At 47.3% G+C, this 26309-nt stretch overlaps 1 protein-coding gene across 2 annotated transcripts in view; it reads right to left on the minus strand.

Annotated features, from left to right (window-relative positions):
* Positions 1 to 26309, minus strand: part of LOC110498079 (tyrosine-protein kinase receptor) — a 91797-nt gene that overhangs the window by 23379 nt on the left and 42109 nt on the right. For both annotated transcript variants that reach the window (XM_036955023.2, XM_036955022.2), the window contains exons 7-12: positions 23471 to 23620; positions 19934 to 20034; positions 19439 to 19599; positions 19112 to 19206; positions 17558 to 17656; positions 17143 to 17317 (exon numbers count right to left, since the gene is read on the minus strand). In XM_036955023.2, the coding sequence (XP_036810918.2) occupies positions 17143 to 17317; positions 17558 to 17656; positions 19112 to 19206; positions 19439 to 19599; positions 19934 to 20034; positions 23471 to 23620 (781 nt within the window). The remainder of the gene's footprint in view (positions 1 to 17142; positions 17318 to 17557; positions 17657 to 19111; positions 19207 to 19438; positions 19600 to 19933; positions 20035 to 23470; positions 23621 to 26309) is intronic.

The raw sequence follows: 26309 nt of genomic DNA on the forward strand, positions 1-26309 counted from the left end.
CATAATATTTGTTGCTTTGGTGGTCAGTCTTCTCATTGCAGCTGTTGTCTGGGCCCTGGGAGAAGTGGCCACAATGCAACTGAAGAGTACCAGCACAGTCCCACAGTGGGACTTAACTAACAGCCGCTCCAGCTCGAGCCAATGGCAGACTCAGGATGGGAGTCCAGCAGAAAATAACCAGCCCATTGTTTAAGAAGTCGGAATCAATGCATCAGCGTGATGATTGTCCTCTTTGCTCAGATGAAGAGTGTACTTCTGTATGACTGTTTGACTGTTGAAATTATTCCCTTAAGAATGTTTTGCACCATGTGAAGGTAAAGATCTCAGTGGCACAACAGAAGCCATTTACAAAGTTAACTTCTTATGGCTGTTTCCACATTCGGATGAAAAGTGTGCCCAGAGTAAACTGCCTGCTACTCAGGCCCAGAAGCTAAGATATGCATATTATTAGTAGAAAACACTATGGATAGAAAACACTCGGAAGTTTCTAAAACTGTTTGAATTATGTCTGTGAGTATAACAGAACTCATACGGCAGGCAAAAACCTGAGAAAAATAGGATTTTTAGGATGTTTTTAGCATAAATATTCAATAATGTTTCAACCGGAGAATTAGAAATGCAATGGAACGCAGCTACCTCTCACGGGAGAGCGCGTGATCAGCTCATGGCCTTCTGGCAGACCTCTTACTCAATTAGCTCTTATTCTCTCCTCCTTCACAGTGGAAGCCTGAAACAAGGTTCTAAAGACTGTTGACATCTAGTGGAAGCCTTAGGAAGTGCAATTGGACCAAATTTACACTGTATCTTGGATAGGCAAAGAGTTGAAAAACTACAAACCTCAGATTTCCCACTTCCTGGTTGGAATTTTTCTCAGGTTTTCGCATGCCATATGAGTTCTGTTATACTCACAGACATCATTCAAACCGTTTTAGAAACGTCAGAGTGTTTTCTATCCAAATCTACTAATAATATGCATATATTAGCATCTGGGACAGAGTAGGAGACAGTTCACTCTGGGCACGCTATTCATCCAAAAGTGAAAATGCTGCACCCTATCCCAAAAAGGTTAACTCTGCACTGTTGTTGAGTGGTTTGTTAACCAGCTCCAGATTTTCAAATCTTATAAAAAGTTGTTGTTTTGAAGAATCTTCAGTCTCTCTTCCTTTTGATTAGAATTTCCATGACATAACACTTGAGGAGACTACTGAAGGCCATGTTTGGTGTCAGGCCCTGTCACCTGTCCTTGAGATTGTCTCCACCCCCTCCAGGTGTCACTGATTTTCCCCAGTGTATTTATCCCTGTGTTTCCTGTCTCTCTCTGCCAGTTCGTCTTGTACGTTTTCCAAGTCAACCAGCATTTTTCCCATTCTCCTGCTTTTTGCTATTCTCCTTTTCTAGTCCTCCAGGTTTTGACGCTTGCCTCTTTCTGGACTCTGTACCCGCCTGCCTGACCCTTCTGCCTGCCTTGATCATTAGCTTGTCTGCCACTCTGTACCTGCTGGATCTGGTTTTAACCTTTTGCCTGTCCACGACCATTCTCTTGCCTACTCCTTCTGGATTAATAAACATCGTAAGACTCCAACCATCTGCCTCCAGTGTCTGTGTAACAGTATAACTTTAGACCATCCCCTCGCCCATACCCGGGCGTGAACCAGGGACCCTCTGCACACATCAACAACAGTCACCCACGAAGCATCGTTACCCATCGCTCCACAAAAGCCGCGGCCCTTGCAGAGCAAGGGGAATCACTACTTCACGGTCTCAGAGCAAGTGAAGTCACCAATTGAAACGCTATTTAGCGCGCACCACCGCTAACTAGCTAGCCGTTTCACATCCGTCACATCTGCATCTGGGTCTCGCCTTGTGTCATGATAGTTTGGTGCTTGGGTCAATGTATAAGAATGGCTACTCAAATGGATTGAATATTGCAAAAAGGTCAAGCCAGTTTTGGTCTCCATAGTGGATCAGAAGTTTCACAGCACCTTGAATCAGGCTGTAACAGTGGCAAAGTTAAGGTTGTGCCTGACAGAGGAACACTAACTTGTATCATCAGCTCAAATCATGGTTAATATTGACATACCAGCGGCAAGAAAAAGTATGTGAACCCTTCGGAATTACATGGATTTCTGCATAAATTGGTCATCACATTTGATCTGATTTTCATCTATGTCACAACAATAGACAAACATAGTGTGCTTAAACTAATAACACACACATTTTAGTATTTTTCTTGTCTATATTGAATACATTATTTAAACATTCACAGTGTAGGTTTGGAAAAGTATGTGAACCCCGAGGCTAATGACTTCTCCAAAAGCTAATTGGAGTCAGGAGTCAGCTAACCTGGAGTCCAATCAATGAGACGAGATTGGAGATGTTGGTTAGAGCTGCCTTGCCCTAAAAAAAACACTCACAAAATTAGCATTTTCTATTCACAAGAAGCATTGCCTGATGTGAACTATGCCTCGAACAAAAGAGATCTCAAAAGACCTAAGATTAAGATTTGTTGACTTGCATAAAGCTGGAAAGCCTTGATATTGTATTGTTGATAAGCTAAAAGCCTTGATATTGTATTGTTGATAAGCTAAAAGCCTTGATATTCATCAGTGCATGGAAAGACAAATTGTCCATAAATGGAGAAAGTTCAGCACTGTTGCTACTCTCCCTAGGAGTGGCCATCCTGCAAAGATGACTGCAAGAGCACAGCGCAGAATGCTCAATGAGGTTAAGAAGAAGCCTAAAATGTCAGACTTACAGAAATCTCTGGAACATGCTAACATCTTTGTTGACGAGTCTACGATGCGTAAAACACCAAACAACAATGGTGTTCATGGGAGGACACTAATGTCACTAAGAAGCCACTAATGTCCAAAAAAAACATTGCTGCATGTCTGAAGTTTGCAAAGGTGCACCTGGATGTTCCACAGCGCTACTGGCAAAATATTCTAGGACAGATTAAACTACAGTTGAGTTGTTTGGAAGGAACACACAACACTATTTGTGGAGAAAAAAAGGCACAGCACACCAACATCAAAACCTCATCCCAAGTGTGAAGTATGGTGGAGGGAGCATCATGGTTTGGGACTGCTTTGCTGCCTCAGGGCCTAGACAGCTTGCTATCATCAACGGAAAAATGAATTACCAAATTTATCAAGACATTTTGCAGGAGAATGTTCGGCTATCTGTCCGCCAATTGAAGCTCAACAGAAGTTGGGTGATGCATCAGGACAACGACCCAAAACACAGAACTAAATCAACAACAGAATGAATGGGTTCAACTGAAGAAAATAAGCCTTCTGGAGTGGTCCAGTCCTGAGTCCTGACCTCAACCTGATTGAGATGTTGTGGCATGACCTCAAGAGAGCAGTTCACACCAGGCATCCCAAGAATATTGCTGAACTGAAACAGTTTTGTAAAGAGGAATGGTCCAAAATTACTCCTGACCATTGTGCAGGTCTGATACGCAACTACAGAAAACGTTTGGTTGAGGTTATTGCTGCAAAAGGAGGGTCAACCAGTTATTAAATCCAAGGTTTATGTACTTTTCCCATCCTGCACTGTGAATGCTTACACGGTGTGTTCAATAAAGTCATTACATTTTATTTTATTGTTTGTGTGTTATTAGTGTAAGCAGACTGTGTTTGTCTATTGTTGTGACCTAGATGAAGATCAGATCAAATTGTATTTATGCAGAAATCCAGGTATTTACAAAGGGTTCACATACTTTTTCTTGCCACTGTAGCTATAGATTTACTGTAATCAGAGCTCAGCTGAGCCCCCAGACTACTCTTCTGTCCCCATAGATGAACCCCTTTTGGCTGCAGGTAAGAACCCTTTTGATTTCCATGTAGAACACTGTGGGAATGTTTCTACATGGAACCAAAAGGGGTTTTACCTGGAACCAAACAGGTTTTACCTGGAACCAATAAGGGGCCTTCAAAGGTCATCCTATGGGGACAGCCGAAGAACCCATTTAGGTTCTAGATAGCAGTGTAAGATAGAAAACAACATACCAATGCTAAAAAAGACGTGCAGAGAAGCCCCCCATATCTTCTCATTGTCTATCCTTACCCCTATTAACCAGTGGTGTACCACAGTCTCTGAGAGGCTGAGAGAATTTGCATTTTTAAAATAACATTTCCTGCTATTCTACACAGAGAAAATGTAGCAATTTTACAGCTAATTTCCTGTAATTTTTTAGATGGTTTATGACGTGTTCATATTCTGTCTGGGGAGGGGAGGGGGCACCAGAGAGATCTTAAATTATTAGAGGGCCTATGTCATAAACCCTCAAAGTTCCAGAAAGGGGTGAAAATGGCAGTCATATTGGTGTCCAACTGGAATTAATGGCAGCCATAACCAGACTAATTGGAATGAATAGCATTAGGGGCATAATCCTGATTTTACTTATGCAGATAAATAAAACAAAGTCATGTAAAATATCAGAAATGTTGTAATATAATTATTACCAACCTTAAATATTGTAATATAATCATAAATACTGTTTATACAGGTTTTATACAAATGTTCTGTATAATTAGCCTGGATCCCGAGCGGCACAGGCACTGCATCTCAGTGCAAGAGGCGTCACTATAGTACCTGGTTTGAATCCAGGTATCACATCCTGCCGTGATTGGGAGTCCCATAGGGCGGCGCACAATTGGCCCAGTAATGTCGGGGTTTGGCCTAAGTAGGCTGTCATTGTAAATAAGAATTTGTTCTTAACTGGCTTGCTAGTTAAATAAAGGTTAAATAAAAAATATAATAAATATATGTAAACAGAGCATGAATGTCTAAACATTTTTGGGGGTGGAAGCTTAGAGTGATTTGTACTGATTTCAGCCAGTCTATGGCTGTGGATTAACTGCATTGTTTTAAAGGAATGTTGGCATATTGCCAGTTAATTTGAAACATTTATGGAATCATTCCCCTAAAACTGTCTCGCTAGCTAGCTAACAAACATACATACAGTGCAGATAAATTCTTCAAAATAATTATTTAACACAATATCTTATCACTTGACTGGCAAACCATAGTTGACCAATTCCCTGACCCAATTGGCTGACCTTTATCCCATTTTAAGAAAATTCATGTCCATTCTAGTATTCTAATTCCTAATTCTATGGGGGCAAACTCCTAGGGTCCCCCAAGAGCCCCTGGGCCCCCAGCCTTGTGGGGGATGCGGCGGTGTATGGTAAGCCAGTGCTTTTAGCATCTAGTGTTGTAATAAGGCCGCGTGACTAGGACAGCAAACCAAAAAAAATAGTTCAAAGCCTTGGTTTGGCAGGGGCCAGATTAGGGAGAGAGAGTGAGCACAGATAGACTAATCTAAGTCTCTATCCGGTGAGTCATGCTTCTCACTCTGCCCCAGTCTTTCTATCTCTCACACACACACACGCACACACAAACACACACACACACACACACACACACACACACACACACACACACACACACACACACACACACACACACACACACACACACACACACACACACATAGCGCAGGAAGGCAGGCAGGCAGGGGCTGAGCCCCCGTCATACTCTTCCTCCCCTAACTTGGATGATGTGAAAATCAATCCTGATACTCCAGAGACTTGCCTATATTGATCGGTCTAGCAGATCCGTGACACTTAGTAGTATAGAAACTGTATTTAATCAGTTGACTGATTTTTCAGGTTGTGCTGCTTTCTGCCAGCTGTCAATACTGATGTACAGATGCAATCATTGGTCAAGGGGCTTGTTTCAAGCATCTTCTGCACCGCTCCCGAGTATACTACTCGCCAATGTCCAACCTCTTGACACCAAGGTAAACAAAATTAGAGCAAGGGTTGCCTTCCAGAGAGACATCAGAGATTGTAACATTCTCTGTTTCACGAAAACATGGCTCACTGGGGATTTTTTATCAGAGTCGGTACAGCCAATCGGTTTCTTCACGCATCGCAGCGACAGAAACAAACATCTCTCTGGTAAGAATAAGGGCAGGGGGTGTGCCTTATGCTTAACGAGTTGTGGTGTGATCATTACATACAGGAACTCAAGTCCTTTTGTTCACCTGACCTAGAATTCCTTAAAATCAAATGCCAACCGCATTATCTACCAAGAGAATTATCTCTCCCCCCCCCCCCCCCCCCCCCCCCAAGCAGACACCTCGACGGCCCTGAAAGACCTTCACTGGACTCTATGTAAACTGGAAAACATTTATCCTGAGGCTGCATTTATTGTAGCTGGGGATTTTAACAAAGCTAATCTGAAAACAAGGCTCCCTAAATTTTATCAGCATATCGAATGCATGACCCGGGCTGGCAGCACTCTGGATCATTGCTACTCTAACTTCCTGTCATGTATTGTCATGTTGTGTCTTTCTGTCCTTTCCTTTCACCCTGTCTCCCTCTGCTGGTCGTATTTGGTTACCTTTTCTCCCCCGCTTTCCCCCAGCTGTTCCTTGTCTCCTCCTGACTACCTCGTCACCCCGTTTCCCACCTGTTCCCTTTTTCCCTCTGATTAGTCCCCTATATCTCTCTCTGTTTTTGTTCCTGTCCTTGTCGGATTCTTGTTTGTTGTGTTTCATGCCTGAGCCAGACTATCGTCATGTTTGCTGTAACCTTGTCCTGTCCTGTCGGAATCTGCCGGTCTATCTGAGCCTACCTATGTTTGGTTATTAAAGAAGCTCTGTTTAAGTTAGTTCGCTTTTGGGTCCTCATTCACTCACCGTAACAGAAGAATCCGACCAAGAATGGACCCAGCGACTTCGGATCCTCTCCACTCAGCCGTCGAGATCCAGGGAGCGATGCTAGGCAGACACGAGCAGGAATTGTCTGCTGCTCGACATGCCGTTGAGACCCTGGCCACCCAAGTCTCCAACCTCACAGAACAGGTTCACCATCTCCGCCTCGATCCACCGGCCACTTCCAGGGCTTTCGAATCTCCGGAGCCCAGAATCAATAACCCGCCGTGTTACTCTGGGGAGCCCACTGAATGCCGCTCGTTCCTCACCCAGTGTGATATTGTGTTTTCTCTCCAGCCCAACACTTACGCCAGGAGCACTGCTCGTGTCGCCTACGTCATATCTCTCCTTACTGGACGGGCTCGTGAGTGGGGCACGGCAATCTGGGAGGCAAGGGCTGAGTGTACTAACCAGTATCAGGACTTTAAGGAGGAGATGATACGGGTTTTTGATCGATCTGTTTTTGGGGAGGAGGCTTCCAGGGCCCTGTCTTCCCTATGTCAAGGCAATCGATCCATAACAGACTACTCTATTGAGTTTCGCACTCTTGCTGCCTCCAGTGGCTGGAACGAGCCGGCTTTGCTCGCTCGTCTTCTGGAGGGTCTCCGCGCAGAGGTAAAGGATGAGATTCTCTCCCGGGAGGTTCCTTCCAGCGTGGATTCCTTGATTGAACTCGCTATTCGCATTGAGCGACGGGTTGATCTTCGTCACCGAGCTCGTGGAAAGGAGCTCGCGTTCTCCGTTGCCCCCCTCTCCGCATCACTACCATCTTCCTCTGCCGGCTCGGGAGCTGAGCCTATGCAGCTGGGAGGTATCCGCATCTCGACTAAGGAGAGGGAACGGAGAATCACCAACCGCCTCTGTCTCTATTGCGGTTCTGCTGGTCATTTTGTCACTTCATGTCCAGTAAAAGCCAGAGCTCATCAGTAAGCGGAGGGCTACTGGTGAGCGCTACTACTCCTGTCTCTCCTTCAAGATCCTGCACTACCTTGTCGGTCCATCTACGCTGGACCGGTTCGTCAGCTTCCTGCAGTGCCTTAATAGACTCTGGGGCGGAGGGCTGTTTCATGGACGAGACCTGGGCTCGGGAACATGACATTCCTCTCAGACAGTTAAGGGAGTCCACGGCCTTGTTCGCCCTGGATGGTAGTCCTCTCCCCAGGATTCAGCGTGAGACGCTACCTTTAACCCTCACTGTTTCTGGTAATCATAGCGAAACCATTTCTTTTTTGATTTTTCGTTCACCTTTTACACCTGTTGTTTTGGGCCATCCCTGGCTAGTTTGTCATAATCCTTCCATTAATTGGTCTAGTAATTCTATCCTCTCCTGGAACGTCTCTTGTCATGTGAAATGTTTAATGTCTGCTATCCCTCCTGTTTCCTCTGTCTCTTCTTCACAGGAGGAGCCTGGTGATTTGACAGGGGTGCCGGAGGAATATCACGATCTGCGCACGGTGTTCAGTCGGTCCAGGGCCACCTCTCTTCCTCCACACCGGTCGTATGATTGTAGTATTGATCTCCTTCCGGGAACCACTCCCCCCCGGGGTAGACTATACTCTCTGTCGGCTCCCGAACGTAAGGCTCTCGAGGATTATTTGTCTGTAGCTCTTGACGCCGGTACCATAGTCCCCTCCTCCTCTCCCGCCGGAGCGGGGTTTTTTTTTGTCAAGAAGAAGGACGGGTCTCTGCGCCCCTGCATAGATTATCGAGGGCTGAATGACATAACAGTTAAGAATCGTTATCCGCTTCCTCTTATGTCTTCAGCCTTCGAGATCCTGCAGGGAGCCAGGTTTTTCACTAAGTTGGACCTTCGTAACGCTTACCATCTCGTGCGCATCAGGGAGGGGGACGAGTGGAAGACGGCGTTTAACACTCCGTTAGGGCACTTTGAATACCGGGTTCTTCCTTTCGGCCTCGCTAACGCTCCAGCTGTCTTTCAGGCATTAGTCAATGATTTCCTGAGAGACATGCTGAACATCTTTGTTTTCGTTTACCTTGACGATATCCTGATTTTTTCACCGTCACTCCAGATTCATCTTCAGCACGTTCGACGTGTCCTCCAGCGCCTTTTAGAGAATTGTCTTTTTGTGAAGGCTGAGAAGTGCACTTTTCATGCCTCCTCCGTCACATTTCTCGGTTCTGTTATTTCCGCTGAAGGCATTAAGATGGATCCCGCTAAGGTCCAAGCTGTCATTGATTGGCCCGCCCCTAAGTCACGCGTCGAGCTGCAGCGCTTTCTCGGCTTCGCGAACTTCTATCGTCGTTTCATCCGTAATTTCGGTCAGGTGGCAGCCCCTCTCACAGCCCTTACTTCTGTCAAGACGTGCTTTAAGTGGTCCGTTTCCGCCCAGGGAGCTTTTGATCTCCTCAAGAATCGTTTTACATCCGCTCCTATCCTTGTTACACCTGACGTCTCTAGACAGTTCGTTGTCGAGGTTGACGCGTCAGAGGTGGGCGTGGGAGCCATTCTTTCTCAGCGCTCCCTCTCTGACGACAAGGTCCACCCATGCGCGTATTTTTCTCATCGCCTGTCCCCGTCGGAACGTAACTATGATGTGGGAAACCGCGAACTGCTCGCCATCCGGTTAGCCCTAGGCGAATGGCGACAGTGGTTGGAGGGGGCGACCGTTCCTTTTGTCATTTGGACTGACCATAGGAACCTTGGGTACATCCGTTCTGCCAAACGACTTAATGCGCGTCAGGCGCGTTGGGCGCTGTTTTTCGCTCGTTTCGAGTTCGTGATTTCTTATCGTCCGGGCTCTAAGAACACCAAGCCTGATGCTTTATCTCGTCTCTTCAGTTCTTCAGTAGCCTCCACAGACCCCGAGGGGATTCTCCCTGAGGGGCGTGTTGTCGGGTTGACTGTCTGGGGAATTGAGAGGCAGGTAAAGCAAGCGCTCACTCACACTCCGTCGCCGCGCGCTTGTCCTAGGAACCTTCTTTTCGTTCCCGTTCCTACTCGTCTGGCCGTTCTTCAGTGGGCTCACTCTGCCAAGTTAGCCGGCCACCCTGGCGTTCGGGGTACGCTTGCTTCCATTCGCCAGCGTTTTTGGTGGCCCACCCGGGAGCATGACACGCGTCGTTTCGTGGCTGCTTGTTCGGTCTGCGCGCAGACTAAGTCCGGTAACTCCCCTCCTGCCGGCCGTCTCAGGCCGCTTCCCATTCCCTCTCGACCGTGGTCTCACATCGCCTTAGATTTTGTCACCGGACTGCCTTCGTCAGCGGGGAAGACTGTTATTCTTACGGTTGTCGATAGGTTCTCTAAGGCGGCTCATTTCATTCCCCTTGCTAAGCTTCCTTCTGCTAAAGAGACGGCACAAATCATCATCGAGAATGTTTTCAGAATTCATGGCCTTCCGTCAGACGTCGTTTCGGACAGAGGTCCGCAATTTACGTCTCAATTTTGGAGGGAGTTTTGCCGTTTGATTGGGGCTTCCGTCAGTCTCTCTTCCGGCTTTCACCCCCAGTCTAACGGTCAAGCAGAACGGGCCAATCAGACTATTGGTCGCATCTTACGCAGTCTTTCTTTTCGCAACCCTGCGTCTTGGTCAGAACAGCTCCCCTGGGCAGAATACGCCCACAACTCGCTTCCTTCGTCTGCGACCGGGCTATCTCCTTTTCAGAGTAGCCTCGGGTACCAGCCTCCGCTGTTCTCATCTCAGTTCGCCGAGTCCAGCGTCCCCTCCGCTCAGGCTTTTGTCCAACGTTGCGAGCGCACCTGGAAGAGGGTCAGGTCTGCACTTTGCCGTTATAGGACGCAGACTGTGAGGGCTGCTAATAAGCGTAGAACTAAGAGTCCTAGATATTGTCGCGGTCAGAGAGTTTGGCTCTCCACTCAGAACCTTCCCCTTAAGACGGTTTCTCGCAAGTTGACCCCGCGGTTCATTGGTCCGTTCCGTATTTCTCGGGTCATTAATCCTGTCGCAGTTCGACTTCTTCTTCCGCGATACCTTCGTCGCGTCCACCCGGTCTTCCATGTCTCTTGTATTAAGCCCGTTCTTCGCGCCCCCGCTCGTCTCCCCCCCCCCCCCCCATCCTTGTCGAGGGCGCACCCATCTACAGGGTCCGCAGGATTTTGGACATGCGTCCTCGGGGCCGTGGTCACCAGTACCTCGTTGATTGGGAGGGGTACGGTCCTGAGGAGAGGAGTTGGGTTCCCTCTCGGGACGTGCTGGACCGTGCGCTGATCGAGGATTTCCTCCGTTGCCGCCAGGTTTCCTCCTCGAGTGCGCCAGGAGGCGCTCGGTGAGTGGGGGGGTACTGTCATGTATTGTCATGTTGTGTCTTTCTGTCCTTTCCTTTCACCCTGTCTCCCTCTGCTGGTCGTATTTGGTTACCTTTTCTCCCCCGCTTTCCCCCAGCTGTTCCTTGTCTCCTCCTGACTACCTCGTCACCCCGTTTCCCACCTGTTCCCTTTTTCCCTCTGATTAGTCCCCTATATCTCTCTCTGTTTTTGTTCCTGTCCTTGTCGGATTCTTGTTTGTTGTGTTTCATGCCTGAGCCAGACTATCGTCATGTTTGCTGTAACCTTGTCCTGTCCTGTCGGAATCTGCCGGTCTATCTGAGCCTACCTATGTTTGGTTATTAAAGAAGCTCTGTTTAAGTTAGTTCGCTTTTGGGTCCTCATTCACTCACCGTAACACTTCCGTGACGCATACAAAGCCCTCCCTCGCCCTCCTTTCGGCAAATCTGACCACGATTCCATTTTGTGGCTCCCAGCCTATTGTAACGGTTTTCTTCGTGAGAAGGAGAGTCGGACCAAAATGCAGCGTGTCGATTGCGATTCATGTTTAATGAAAAACACACTAAACACAAACACTACAAAAACAATAAACGTAACGGAAACCTAAACAGCCTATCTGGTGAAAACACATAGACAGGAACATAGAATGCCCACTCAGATCACACCCTGACCAATCAAAACATAGAAAATACAAAGTAAACTATGGTCAGGGCGTGACAGTACCCCCCCCCCAAGGTGCGGACTCCGGCCGCAAAACCTGAACCTATAGGGGAGGGTCTGGGTGGGCATCTGTCCGCGGTGGCGGCTCTGGCGCTGGACGTGGACCCCACTCCATGACAGTTTTAATCCCCCTCCTAAACGTCCCTAAATAGGTTACCCACCACAATGATAACATGGGACAGAGGGACAGCTCGGGACAGAGGTAACTCGGGACAGATGGGTAGCTCAGCCCTGAGAGGAAGCTCAGCACTGAGAAGAAGCTCAGCACTGAGAAGAAGCTCAGCACTGAGAAGAAGCTCAGGCAGGTGGTTAGATCCGGCAGATCCTGGCTGGCTGGCGGTTCTGGAAGATCCTGGCTGACTGGCGGATCCGGAAGATCCTGGCTGACTGGCGGATCTGGGAGAATCTGGACGACTGGCAGAATCTGGACGACTGGCAGATCTGGGAGAATCTGGACGACTGGCAGATCTGGGAGAATCTGGACGACTGGCAGATCTGGGAGAATCTGGACGACTGGCAGATCTGGGAGAATCTGGACGACTGGCAGATCTGGGAGAATCTGGACGACTGGCAGATCTGGGAGAATCTGGACGACTGGCAGATCTGGGAGAATCTGGACGACTGGCAGATCTGGGAGAATCTGGACGACTGGCAGATCTGGGAGAATCTGGACGACTGGCAGATCTGGGAGAATCTGGACGACTGGCAGATCTGGGAGAATCTGGACGACTGGCAGATCTGGGAGAATCTGGCCGACTGGCAGATCTGGGAGAATCTGGCCGACTGGCAGATCTGGAAGAGTCTGGTCGACTGGCAGATCTGGAAGAGTCTGGTCGACTGGCAGATCTGGAAGAGTCTGGTCGACTGGCAGATCTGGAAGAGTCTGGTCGACTGGCAGATCTGGAAGAGTCTGGACGACTGGCAGATCTGGAAGAGTCTGGACGACTGGCAGATCTGGAAGAGTCTGGACGACTGGCAGATCTGGAAGAGTCTGGACGACTGGCAGATCTGGAAGAGACTGGACGACTGGCAGATCTGGAAGAGACTGGTCGACACAGACTGGCTGCTCTGGCTGCTCCATGCTGACTGACAGCTCTGGCTGCTCCATGCTGGCAGACTGCTCTGGCTGCTCCATGATGACTGGTAGCTCTGGCTGCTCCATGCTGACTGGCTGCTCCATGCTGACTGGCAGCTCTGGCTGCTCCATGCTGACTGGCTGCTCCATGCTGACTGGCAGCTCTGGCCGCTCCATGCTGACTGGCTGCTCCATGCTGACTGGCTGCTCCATGCTGACTGGCTGCTCCATGCTGACTGGCGGCCCTGGCTGCTCCATGCTGACTGGCGGCCCTGGCTGCTCCATGCTGACTGGCGGCCCTGGCTGCTCCATGCTGACTGGCGGCCCTGGCTGCTCCATGCTGACTGGCGGCCCTGGCTGCTCCATGCTGACTGGCAGCTCTGGCGGCTCCTTGCAGACTGGCAGCTCTGGCGGCTCCTTGCAGACTGGCAGCTTTGGCGGCATCCTGCAGACTGGCAGCTCTGGCGGCTCCTTGCAGACTGGCAGCTCCTTGCAGACTGGCAGCTCCTTGCAGACTGGCAGCTCCTTGCTAACTGGCAGCTCTATGCTAACTGGCAGCTCCATGCTAACTGGCAGCTCTATGCTAACTGGCAGCTCTATGCTAACTGGCAGCTCTATGCTAACTGGCAGCTCTATGCTAACTGGCAGCTCTGAACAGGCGGGAGAACCTGGCAGCGCTGTAGAGGCGGAAAGCTCTGACAGCGCTAAACAGGCGGGAGACTCCGACAGCGCTGGAGAGGAGGAGGGCTCCGACAGCGCTGGACAGGCGAGGCGCACTGTAGGCCTGATGCGTGGTGCTGGCACTGGTGGTACTGGGCCGAGAACACGCACAGGAAGCCTGGTGCGGGGAGCTGCTACCGGAGGGCTGGGGTGTGGAGGTGGTACTGGAAAAACCGGACCGTGCAGGCGCACTGGAGCTCTTGAGCACCGAGCCTGCCCAACCTTACCTGGTTGAATGCTCACGGTCGCCCTGCCAGTGCTGCGAGGTGGAATAGCCCGCACTGGACTATGCAGGCGAACCGGAGACACCGAGCGCAAGGCTGGTGCCATGTAAACCGGCCCAAGGAGACGCACTGGGGACCAGCTGCGTAGAGCCGGCTTCATGGCATTAGGCTCGACGCTCAATCTAGCCCGGCAGACACGCGGAGCTGGAATATACCGCACCGGGCTATGCACCCGCACTGGAGACACCGTGCGCACCACTGCATAACACGGTGCCTGTCCGGTCTCTCTAGCCCCCCGGTAAGCACAGGGAGTCTGCCCAGGTCTCCTACCTGGCATAGCCATACTCCCTGTTAGCCCCCCCCCAAGAAATTTTTGGGGCTGCCTCTCAAGCTTCCATCCGCGTCGCCGAGCTGCCTTCTCATACCAGCGCCTCTCTGCTTTCACCGCCTCCATTCTACGGTAACCTTCCTCGCACTGCTCCAGCGAATCCCAAGCGGGCTCCGGCACTCTCCCTGGGTCGGCCGCCCACCTGTCGATCTCCTCCCAAGTAGTATACTCCATACTGTACTCCTCCTTGGGCTGTTCCTGTTGTTTCTTCTCCCGCTGCACCTTAGTGCGGCTACACTCCCCTGGTTTAGCCCAGGGTCCTCTCCCGTCGAGGATTTCCTCCCATGTCCAGAAATCCTTATTGCGCGTCTCCTCGCGCTGCTCCTGCCTGTTGACACGCTGCTTGGTCCTTTTGTGGTGGGTGATTCTGTAACGGTTTTCTTCGTGAGAAGGAGAGTCGGACCAAAATGCAGCGTGTCGATTGCGATTCATGTTTAATGAAAAACACACTAAACACAAACACTACAAAAACAATAAACGTAACGGAAACCTAAACAGCCTATCGGGTGAAAACACATAGACAGGAACATAGAATGCCCACTCAGATCACACCCTGACCAATCAAAACATAGAAAATACAAAGTAAACTATGGTCAGGGCGTGACACCTATAGACAGAAACTAAAACAGGAAACGTCCAGGCTCAGGTCTGTTCAACCCTGGTCCGACCAATCGGATTCCACGCTTCAAGATTGCTTTGATCATGTTGACTGGGATATGTTCCAGGTAAACTCAGACAACAACATTGATGTATACGCTGATTTGGTGAGCGAGTTTATTAGCAAATGCATCAGTGAGGTTGTACCCATGGTGACTATTAATACCTTCCCCAACCAGAAACCGTGGATTGATGGCAGTATTCGCGCAAAACTGAAAGCGCGAACCACTGCTTTTAATCATGGCAAGGCGACCGGAAACATGACCGAATACAAACAGTGTAGCTATTCCCTCTGCAAGGCGATCAAACAAGCTAAGCGTCAGTATAGAGACAAACTGGAGTCGCAATTCAACGGCACAGACACAAGACGAATGTGGCAGGGTCAACAGTCAATCATGGATTACAAAAATAAAACAAGCCCACATCGCAGACACCGACGTCTTGCTCCCAGAAAAATTATACAACTTCTTTGCTTGCTTCGAGGACAATACAGTGCCATTGACACAGCCCGCTACTAAAACCTGCGGGCTCTCCTTCACCGCGGCCAACATGAGTAAAACATTTAAACATTTTAACCCTCGCAAGGCTGCCGGCCCAGACGGCATCCCAAGCCGCGTCCTCAGAGCATGCACAGACCAGCTGGCTGGTGTGTTTTCGGACATATTCAATCAATCCCTATCCCAGTCTGCTGTTCCCACAAGCTTCAAGAGGTCCACCATTGTTCTTGTTGCCAAGAAAGCTAAGGTAACTGAGCTAAACAGTTATTGCCCTGTAGCACTCACTTCCATCATCATGAAGTGCTTTGAGAGACTAGTCAAGGATCATATCACCTCCACCCTACCTGACACCCTAGACCCACTCCAATTTGCTTAGCGCCACAATAGGCCACAGATGACGCAATCACAATCACACTGCACACTGCACTAACCCATCAGGACAAGAGGAATACCTATGTAAGAAAGCTGTTCATCGATTACAGCTCAGCATTTAACACCATAGTACCCTCCAAACTCGTCATTAAGCTTGAGATCCTGGGTCTCAACCCTGCCCTGTGCAACTGGGTCTTGGACTTTCTGACGGGCCGCCCCTAGTGAGGGTAGGAAACAACATATCCACCCCGCTGATCCTCAACACTGGGGTTCCACAAGGGTGCGTTCTCAGCCCTCTCCTGTACTCCCTGTTCACCCATGACTGCGTGGCCATGCACGCCTCCAACTCAATCATCAAGTTTGCAGACAACAATACAGTGGTAGGCTTGATTACCAACAATGAAGAGACGGCCTACAGGGAGGAGGTGAGGGCCCTCGGAGTGTGGTGTCAGGAAAATAACCTCATACTCAACATCAACAAAACAAAGGAGATGATTGTGGACTTCAGGAAACAGCAGAGGGAGCACCCCCCTATCCACATCGATGGGACAGTAGTGGAGAAGGTGGAAAGTTTAAGTTCCGTGGCGTACACATCACGGACAAACTGAAATGGTCCACCCACACAGACAGCGTGGTGAAGAAGCCGCAACAGCGCCTCTTCAACCTCAGGAGGCTGAAGAAATGTGCCTTCTCACCGAAAACAAACTTTTACAGATGCACAATCGAGAGCATCCTGTCAGGCTGTATCACCGCATGGTTCGGCAACTGCTCTGCCCACAACCGTAAGGCTCTCCAGAGGGTAGTGAGGTCTGCACAACGCATCACCGGAGGCAAACTACCTGCCCTCCAGGACACCTACAGCACCCGATGTCACAGGACGGCCAAAAGCAACCACTCGAGCCACTGCCTGTTCACCCCGCTATCTTCCAGAAGGCGAGGTCAGTACAGGTGCATCAAAGCTGGAACCGAGAGACTGAAAAACAGCTTCTATCTCAAGGCCATCAGACTGTTAAACAGCCATCACTAACATTGAGTGGCTGCTGCCAACATACTGACTCAGTCTCTAGCCACTTTAATAATTAAAAATTGGATGTAATAAATGTATCATTAGTCACTTTAAACAATGCCATTTTATATAATCTTTACATACCCTACATTACTCATCTCATATGTATATACTGTACTCTATACCATCTACTATGCCGCACGGCCATTGCTCATCCATATATTTATATGTACATGTTCTTATTCATTCCTTTACAATTGTGTGTATAAGGCAGTTGTTGTGAAATTGTTAGATTACTTGTTAGATATTACTGTACAGTCGGAACTAGAAGCACAAGCATTTCGCTACACTCGTATTAATATCTGCTAACCATGTGTATGTGAACAACACAATTTGATTTGATTTGATATGGTTTAGTCTAGTGCAAAAAGTGCTCCGATTGCAGAAACAGTTGCTGCCTGTAGCGTTCATGTTTCTACAACATTAGAAGAACATATCAAAACTTGTACCCACATGTATCTGTTGGTGGCTGGTACCCTCCAGGTCTGCACTCCTTTGAACGGGCCGTCCTTACCAACAGTGACATTGAAGTTGGTGTTGCGGTACGCGCTGTCACACTGGGCCTGGGTGGGGCCTCGGGGGCCACTGGCCCCACAGGATGTGAACCACCAGGTCATCAGGGACACCTCTGAAGAGAGGAGACAGACACGTCAGTCAACAAACAAACTCCCTGTGTTGCACAGAAAGAAGACAGACAAACAGACATCTGGTAGAACAGCTGCTGAGGAAATCAAAGGAAATTATGTTAATGGGAGCACCTTGTTTATTATGAAAAATGGCCAGGAAAAACCACTGTGAAAATCGAACAGCAAAGGCCATTAGTGATAGAAATGCTAAATATATTCCATTGGAACAGCTGGTAGTGTACCTGAGGCAGAGGGCTCTGGAAGGGGGCTGAGGAAATCTAGCTCACTGATGGAGTCCATTTCATGGAAGAATCTGTGTCCGAGCAGCAGGGAGTTGAGATCTGAGAGGAGGGAGACAGACACATTCATTGCTACAAAACATTCTCTTTCATACATTTTCCATTAATCATGGTCAAATCAAAGATAGAGACAGAGATAGAATTTAGAATGTAGATTTGGTTTAGTGAGCAGCTTAAGGTCCAAAGCTTAGTAGATAAAAAGACATACACTAAGAAAAAAAGGTTATATCTAGAGGCTAAAAGGGCTCTTTGGCTGTCCCCATAGGAGAACTGTCAAGACTTCCGCCGAAGTTGGCTCTCCTGCCTGTTCGGGCGGTGCTCGGCGGTCGTCGTCACCGTCCTACTAGCCACTACCGATCCCTTTTCCGATTGTCTGTTGGTTTTGTCTTATTAGTTTCACCTGTGTGTATTTTAGTTTAATTAACGTCCTTATATGTAGTAGGTTGTCCCGCCCTTGTTTTATGCAGGATTGTTTGTATTCATGTATTTGGTGTAGTACGTGTGTGTTATTTCTCCGGTCTATTTTTGATTCTGTGTTGGATTATTTCACCCTGTATGATGGGTTGACCGTGTTTTTTGTGCCCCGGAGAATAAACTGTCGAACCACTGAAACCTGCTCTCTGCGCCTGATTCCACCCACCTTGATAAAACGTGACAAGAACCCTTTGAAGAACCCTTTTTGGTGCCAGGTAGAACCATTTTGGTTCCAGGTAGAATCATTTTGGGTTCCATGTAGAACCCTTTCCAAAGGGCTCTGCCTGGTACCAAAAATGGATCTGCCTGGGACCAAAAATGGTTCTACCTGGCACCAAAAAGGGTTCTTCTGGTTAGTCGAGGTAATATGGTAATAGGGTAGAGTTATTAAAGTGACTTAAGCATAGGTAATAACAGGAGGGGCGGGGGGGGCAATGCAAGTAGTCAAGGCAGCCATTTGATTAAATGTTCAGGAGTCTTATGGCTTGGTGGTAGAAGCTGTTTAGAAGCCTCTTGGACCTAGACTTGGTACTCTAGTACCGCTTGCCGTGCGGTAGCAGAGAGAGCAGTCTATGACTGGGGTGGCTGGAGTATTTGACCATTTTTAGGGCCTTCGTCTGACATCGCCTGGTATAGAGGTCCTGGATGGTAGGAAAATTGGCCCCAGTGATGTACTGGGCCATATGCACTACCCTCTGCAGTGCCTTGCAGTCGAAGGCCGAGCAGTTGCCATACCAGGCAGTGATGCAACCAGTCTTGAACCCCAGGCTGTAGTGACGCCTCAGCACTGTGATGCAGTGCCTTAGACTGCTGTGCTACTCAGGAGGCCGAAAGCGGCCCCTCTCAATCAGTAAATGTAATCTTAAAATATTTAGGGAGTTTTACCTGAGAAATTATTCAATGATGTGTTTGGAGCTCTCCAAATAGTCGCTCACTGTACTCGAGCCATACAGTATGTTATAGTATCTACATTGAGACCTGACTGTTTGTGTTGTGTACAGATTGTGTTGCATGGAGGGCTACCTGTGTCAAAGCATGCTGCCCCCAGGGTGATGTCATCTAGGGCGATGTCAGCCTTGGAGCCTGGTCCCCACAGAGCCTTCACCTTGAGGTGGAACCTGGGGGAACACAGATCACAATGAATGGAGAGAAACACAGTATGGCATTAAATCTAGATTTAACATTCGTTTTTGTTTTATTAAAATACCCTAAATTCTTTCACATTCTTTCACAGCAATCATTTATCAAACTACAATCACTCAAGAAACTCTAACTCTGAACTTTATGTAATGTTATGTTATGTGTTGACACCTCAGGTCAGTAATTAAGCAGTGCATTAGGGCACCATACCCACTGAGGAGGGCAGGTAGCTGTAGAGTGATGTCCTGCCAGTTATCTTTCCACTGTCCAGACCTCTCCCACACCAACCGGGACATGGTAGTACTATTTTCCTCTAGTGACAACAGCACGGTGCCATTAAACTCCCCATAGAGATACAGGGAGAAATGCAACTGCAGACAGAGACATCCAGAAAGGATGTGAATTAGTGAATTTCATGACATACTTTTTGAAAACTTTAACATGACTTAAAACTATATGAAGTTTGATATTCTGTGTGTAGTACCAGATGGGGGGGAAATCGGACTAATTACAAAAAATGCTAGTCAATAGACAGGCCTTGGCTATGGCTAGCATCTCTTGAGGGTGGTTCTAAAACTCCCATAATGAAGATGTCTAGAACTCATCAGTGAGTCATCAGTGAACATGTTGTTGGAAGGGGAGATTGTCTCATCATTAAGGAAGCCATTGGGTGGCTGAATAGATATGCCCATTTACGCCTCTCACCTGACAGGCTGTGGTAGAGACCGGTTGTGGGAAGGAGTAACTCCGGACAGACACCTCATGACTGGAACTACTCCTTCTCACGGCCAGGAACAGGAAGTGCCCTGAGTGAAAAGACAATAACCACAACAAAGAGTGGAGCTGACACTGACGTAGTGCACCAGTCAACAGGGCATGGCTGATAGAGCTCTGAAGAAAACAGTCTTTCAGTCCTCATCTCAAAAACAATACATTTTGCCTTGCAAGTCGATTTGGACTGAAACCAATTGGAGCTATAAACTGAAATGCAGAAAATGAATGGAAATCATCTCAGCAGCAATAGGACATGTTTTAAATTACACAACATGCTGCTGGGCTTCATAATACTCAAGTGTTTTAAATAACTGATTGTAAATCATCGACAAACTGTCCAAAGGAATGTAATTCTATTCAGTGATAACCCAATAGGGCATTCCTCCTTTAGGCCAACAAAGCCTTTAGGTTTCAAATGTTTTGAAAACTTGAATTTGAATGAAAATCAAATCAAATTGAATTAGTCACATGCGCCGAATACAACAGGTATATAGACCTGCAAATAGTCTAGGTAGCCATTTGATTAGATGTGCAGGAGACTTATGGCTTGGGGGGTAGACGCTGTTTAAAAGCCTCTTGGACCTAGACTTGGCGCTCTGGTACCTCTTGCCATGTGGTATCATAGAGGAAAATGTCTATGACTAGGGTGGCTGTGGAGTCTTTGACAATTTTTAGGGCCTTCTTCTGACACCGCCTGGTATAAAGGTCCTGGATGGCAGGAAGCTTGGCCCCAGTGATGTACTGGGCCGTACGCACTACCCTCTGCAGTGCCTTGGGGTCGGAGGCCGAGCAGTTGCCATACCAGGCAGTGATGCAACCAGTCAAGATGCTCTCGATGGTGCAGCTGTAGAACCTTTTAGAGATCTGAGGACCCATGACAAATCTTTTCAGTCTCCTGAGGGGGAATAGGTTTAGTCGTGCCCTCTTCACGACTGTCTTGGTGTGCTTGGACCATGTTAGTATGTTGGTGATGTGGACACCAAGGAACTTGAAGCTTTCAACATTGTCCACTACAGCCCCATCGATGAGAATGGGGGCGTGCTAGGTCCTCTTTTTCCTGTAGTCCACAATCATCTCCTTTGTCTTGATCACGTTGAGGGAGAGGTTGTTGTCCTGGCACCACATGGCCAGGTCTCTGACCTCCTCCATATAGGCTGTCTCGTCGTTGTCAGTGATCAGGCCTACCACTGTTGTGTCATCGGCAAACTTAATGATGGTGTTGTAGTTGTGCCTGGCTGTGCAGTCATGAGTGAACAGGGAGTACAGGACGGGACTGAGCACGTACCCCTGAGGGACCCCTGTGTTGAGGATCAGTATGGCGGATGTGTTGTTACCTACCCTTACCACCTGGGGGCGGCCCGTCAGGAAGTCCAGGATCCAGTTGCAGAGGGAGGTGTTTAGTCCCAGGGTCCTTAGCTTATTGATGAGCTTTGAGGGCACCATGGTGTTGAACGCTGAGCTGTAGTCAATGAATAGCATTCTCACATAGGTGTTTATTTTGTCCAGGTGGGAAAGGGCAGTGTGGAGTGCGATGGAGATGGCATCATCTGTGGATCTGTTACGGCGGTATGCAAAATGGAGTGGGTCTAGACTTTCTGGGATGATGGTGTTTATGTGAGCATGACCAGCCTTTGGCTACAGACGTGAGTGCTACGGGTCAGTAGTCATTTAGGCAGGATACTTTAGTGTTCTTGGGCATAGGGACTATGGTGGTCTGCTTAAAACATGTTGGTATACAGACACTGACAGGGAGAGGTTGAACATTTCAGTGAAGACACTTGCCAGTTAGTCAGTGCATGCTCGCAGTACACATCCTGGTAATCTGTCTGGCCCTGCGGCCTTGTGAATGTTGACCTGTTTAAAGGTTTTACTCACATCGGCTGCGGAGAGCGCGATCACACAGTCTTCCAGAACAGTTGGTGCTCACATGCATGTTTCAGTGTTACTTGCCTCGAAGCGAACATAGAAGTAGTTTAGCTTGTCTGGTAGGCTCACGTCACTGGGAAGCTCTCTACTGTGCTTCCCTTTGTAGTCTGTAATGGTTTGCAAGCCCTGCCACATCCGAAGAGCGTCAGAGCCGGTGTAGTACGATTCGATCTTAGTCCTCTATTGATGCTTTGCCTGTTTGATGGTTTGTCAGATGGCGTAATGGGGTTTCTTATAAGCTTTCGGGTTTGAGTCCCGCTCCTTGAAAGAGGCAGCTCTAGCCTTTAGCTCAGTGCGGATGTTGTCTGTAATCGATAGCTTCTGGTTGGCGTATGTACGTACGGTCACTGTGGGAATGACATCATCGATGCACTTATTGATGAAGCCAATGACTGATGTGGTGTATTCCTCTGAGGAATCCCGGAACATATTCCAGTCTGCTAGCAAAACAGTCCTGTAACTTGAACGAGTCACTGGTGCTTCCTGATTTAATTTTAGCTTGTAAGCAGGAATCAAGAAGATAGAATTATGCTCAGATTTCCCAAATGGAGGGCGAGGGAGAGCTTTGTATGCGTCTCTGTGTGTGGAGTAAATTTAGTCTAGAGTTTTTTTCCCTCTGGTTGCACATTTAACATGCTGATAGAAATTTGGTAAAACGGATTAAAGTTTCCCTGCATTAATGTCCCCGGCCACTAGGAGCGCCACCTCTGGGTGAACATTTTCCTGTTTTCTTATGGTGGAATACAGCTCATTGAGTGCGGTTTTAGCGCCCGCATCAGTCTGTGGTGGTATGTAGACAGCTACGAAAAATACAAATGAAACCTTTCTAGGTAGATAGTGTGGTCTACACCTTATCATGAGATACTCTGCTTCAGGCGAGCAAAACCTTGAGACTTCCTTAGATAACGTGCACCAGCTGTTATTTACAAAATTACACATCGGCGTCTTACCAGACGTATGTCATTCACGTCGGGCTCGTCGGACTCATTAAAGGAAAAAAAGGATTCTGCCAGTCTGTGGTGATTAATCGCAGTTCTGATGTCCAGAAGTTGTTTTCAGTCATAAGAGATGGTAGCAGCAACATTACGTATAAAATAAGTTTCAAAAATAAGTACAAACATCGCAAAGAAACAATAAAAAAAACACAATTAGTTAGGAACACGTAAAACGTCAGCCTTCTTCTCCGGCGCCATCTACAGACTTGAGTGCTACGGGTCGGTAGTCATTTATGCAGGTTACCTTAGTGTTCTTGGGCACAGGGACTATGGTGCAGGGACTATGGTGGTCTGCTTAAAACATGTTGGTATTACAGACTCGGACAGGGGGAGGTTTAAAATCCCATTGGAGTCATAAAAACCCAAATGGATTTCCAGTCTCTGTGTAATATGAGAAAGAAACCTGAAGGATCATCTTTGCCTATACAGTGTTCTCATTCTGTAGTTCCCCTCTTAGCTCCAGGACCTGATAGAGGAGACTCAACAGCAACTGAAAACCAATTCTCAATACGAACACAATTGACCTGTTGTGTTTTGCACCATTTACCTTGTGTATTTTGCAGAGCTGTCCCCAGCATGTCTTCACTGTCTTCCAGTTCCTCCCCACTGACCCACCTCCAAGAAGACAGCTCATTGGACGTTGACCAGCCACAGGACCCAGGCTCAAAGGAACAGTGGGCTCCATAGGGCAGAGAATCTCCATAGGGACACAGTGGACCAAAACATACTCACTTCACCGGCTCATTCAGTGATCTGTACACTTATAAATACAGATACAGCTTATAAAAATGAAAGCTTTTAGGAAAGTATCAAATAGGGCATGGTGACAAGATCTATTGATTACCCTTTTTAAAGAGCACCTTGTATTGTATACTAACTTGAGCACTCCAGCACATTATATTTTCTTCTCAAAATGTAGTGTCTTTTGAATGTGCAAAAGAAAGGCTATCCTATTGTGCTGAAGCCATGTCATCTCTCCAGGGTTCCACTATTCAATAGACATTATTCAAGTCATTACTTACTGGAGGGATCACTTTTAATCTCCATGTGGGAACTATTCTTTGCATTGAATGATGAATGTTTTGATTGAGTGTTGAGCAGGTTAGTGTTCTTTGTCATGAATCTTGTTCTGGAGGCAGCTCTGCAAGAGTGCTTAACCCTAACCTTAACCACACTGCTAATCCTAATGCCAAACCTTAAATTAAGACCAAAAAAGCACATTTCTGTTTAAATTAATTTGTACAACATAGCAAATTTGGACTAAATATGAAACAGAATTCGCTCAGTTCTGCCTCCAGGACAAGACTGATGACAATACATGTCACCCTGTGAGTGTTGAGAAGGCTTGTATGACTAATGGTGTTGTTGTGAGTATTGATGCAAGGGCTGCAAGCACTGAGTGTACCTTCGTGTTTTCACTAATTATTAAATGCACTGTATAATTTCACAAAGCTGCAGTTTAAAGGAGCATTTCAATTCAAATGACAGTTGAATAATGGTATTTCAGTTTCAAGGGGTGCCTCGGAGAAACAGCAACCTTAACAAACCCACAGATAATGGTCCAAAGAAACATATTAGCCTTAGTGGGAGGACTCTAGCTGGCACTTTTGTCTTTTAATGCAATGTCCATCTAGTGGTTGTTATACTTTGCTATTTGCGTAAGGGACTGAGACATAGAGAGGAGGAGAGCACTTACTGTTGGCTTACTGCTTCCAGTGAAAGGATTAACTATTTATCGTGGTCATTAAACTTTAATATAGTTTATGCAAGCGGCATGCACCCTGCCAGTAGCACCACACTCAACAAAAACAGTGTGATTTAAAGATGGGGAAACTCTTTTTCCCGGAGATGTTTCAGACATAATCTGATCCAACGTTATAAAACTTACTTTGAAATAATATTGTTTTTAGTGAGTAAAAAAATGTATCTAAGTGTAACAGTATAACTTTAGGCCGTCCCCTCGCCCATACCCGGGCGCGAACCAGGGACCCTCTGCACACATCAACAACAGTCACCCACGAAGCATCGTTACCCATCGCTCCACAAAAGCCGCAGCCCTTGCAGAGCAAGGGGAACTACTACTTCAAGATCTCAGAGCAAGTGACGTCACCGATTGAAACGCTATTTAGCGCGAACCGCTAACTAAGCTAGCCGTTTCACATCCGTTACACTAGCTAACAATGAATTATGGAGAAGACCTATCTACGGAATAGTAGGGCCAAGTGTAATAAACGGCAATGTGTGGTGGCACTTGGTAAAACCAACATTTTTGCACGGATAGTACAATATTTAGAGAATAAAGTCAAAACGTTAGGCTACAGATATTTTTCTAAGCCATAATCACATGCGACTGCTGGCATCAGCACAGATCACAGTACACTAGACTGGCGGCCAGCCAGCCGGTACACAGGTGAGATGTAAATCTAGTTTGTTTATTACAGTGGTTTGGATAAATTACATTACAAAAGGAAGCAAATAGTTAGTAGAAATACATTTGTCGTCATTTCTATGTCGCCAGATTGACTTTAGATGCAGTATAATGTTAGCTAGCTAGATTGAGAGATCAGTGAATGATAGATAACAAAATTCTTGAACCAGATTACAGGTTCATAACTAGTCTACAGGTTATGGATCAGGTAACAGGCTTATGACACATATGTCAATGATTAAGTGTTACATTGGTGTAGTATTTTTGCATTGACATGGCATACTCTCTAAACAATAATTCCAACAAATTGGCTACTAGGGTATGTCTGCAATTGTTCGTCGACACCACTAGCAAACTCTACTGCTGTTACTACTGCTGTTGCTACTGCTGCTACTACTGCTGTTACTACTGCTGTTACTACTGCTGCTACTACTGCTGTTACTACTGCTGCTACTACTGCTGCTACTACTGCTGCTACTACTGCTGTTACTACTGCTTTTACTACTGCTGTTACTACTGCTGCTACTACTGCTGTTAATACTGCTGTTACTACTGCTGCTACTACTGCTGTTACTACTGCTGCTACTACTGCTGTTACTACTGCTGTTACTACTGCTGTTACTACTGCTGCTACTACTGCTGTTACTACTGCTGCTACTACTGCTGTTACTACTGCTGTTACTACTGCTGTTACTACTGCTGCTACTACTGCTGTTACTACTGCTGCTACTACTGCTGTTACTACTGCTGTTACTACTGCTGTTACTTACCCTTTGCATTTCTTCTATTACATGCTCCAAATGCAACTCATATTTATTCTTATCTTACAGAGGAACATTTGTTTTGTCTTTGTAAGATAAACAGTCATACATGCATCACTGCTTCTCAACCACGATCTTTCATATTTGAAGGGCCATTGTGTTCAGTTGTGAACCAAAAATTATATTAAGCACAAAGT

Source organism: Oncorhynchus mykiss, chromosome 19, assembly GCF_057628025.1.
Source record: "Oncorhynchus mykiss isolate SJ-2025 chromosome 19, ASM5762802v1, whole genome shotgun sequence".
Classification (NCBI taxonomy): domain Eukaryota; kingdom Metazoa; phylum Chordata; class Actinopteri; order Salmoniformes; family Salmonidae; genus Oncorhynchus; species Oncorhynchus mykiss.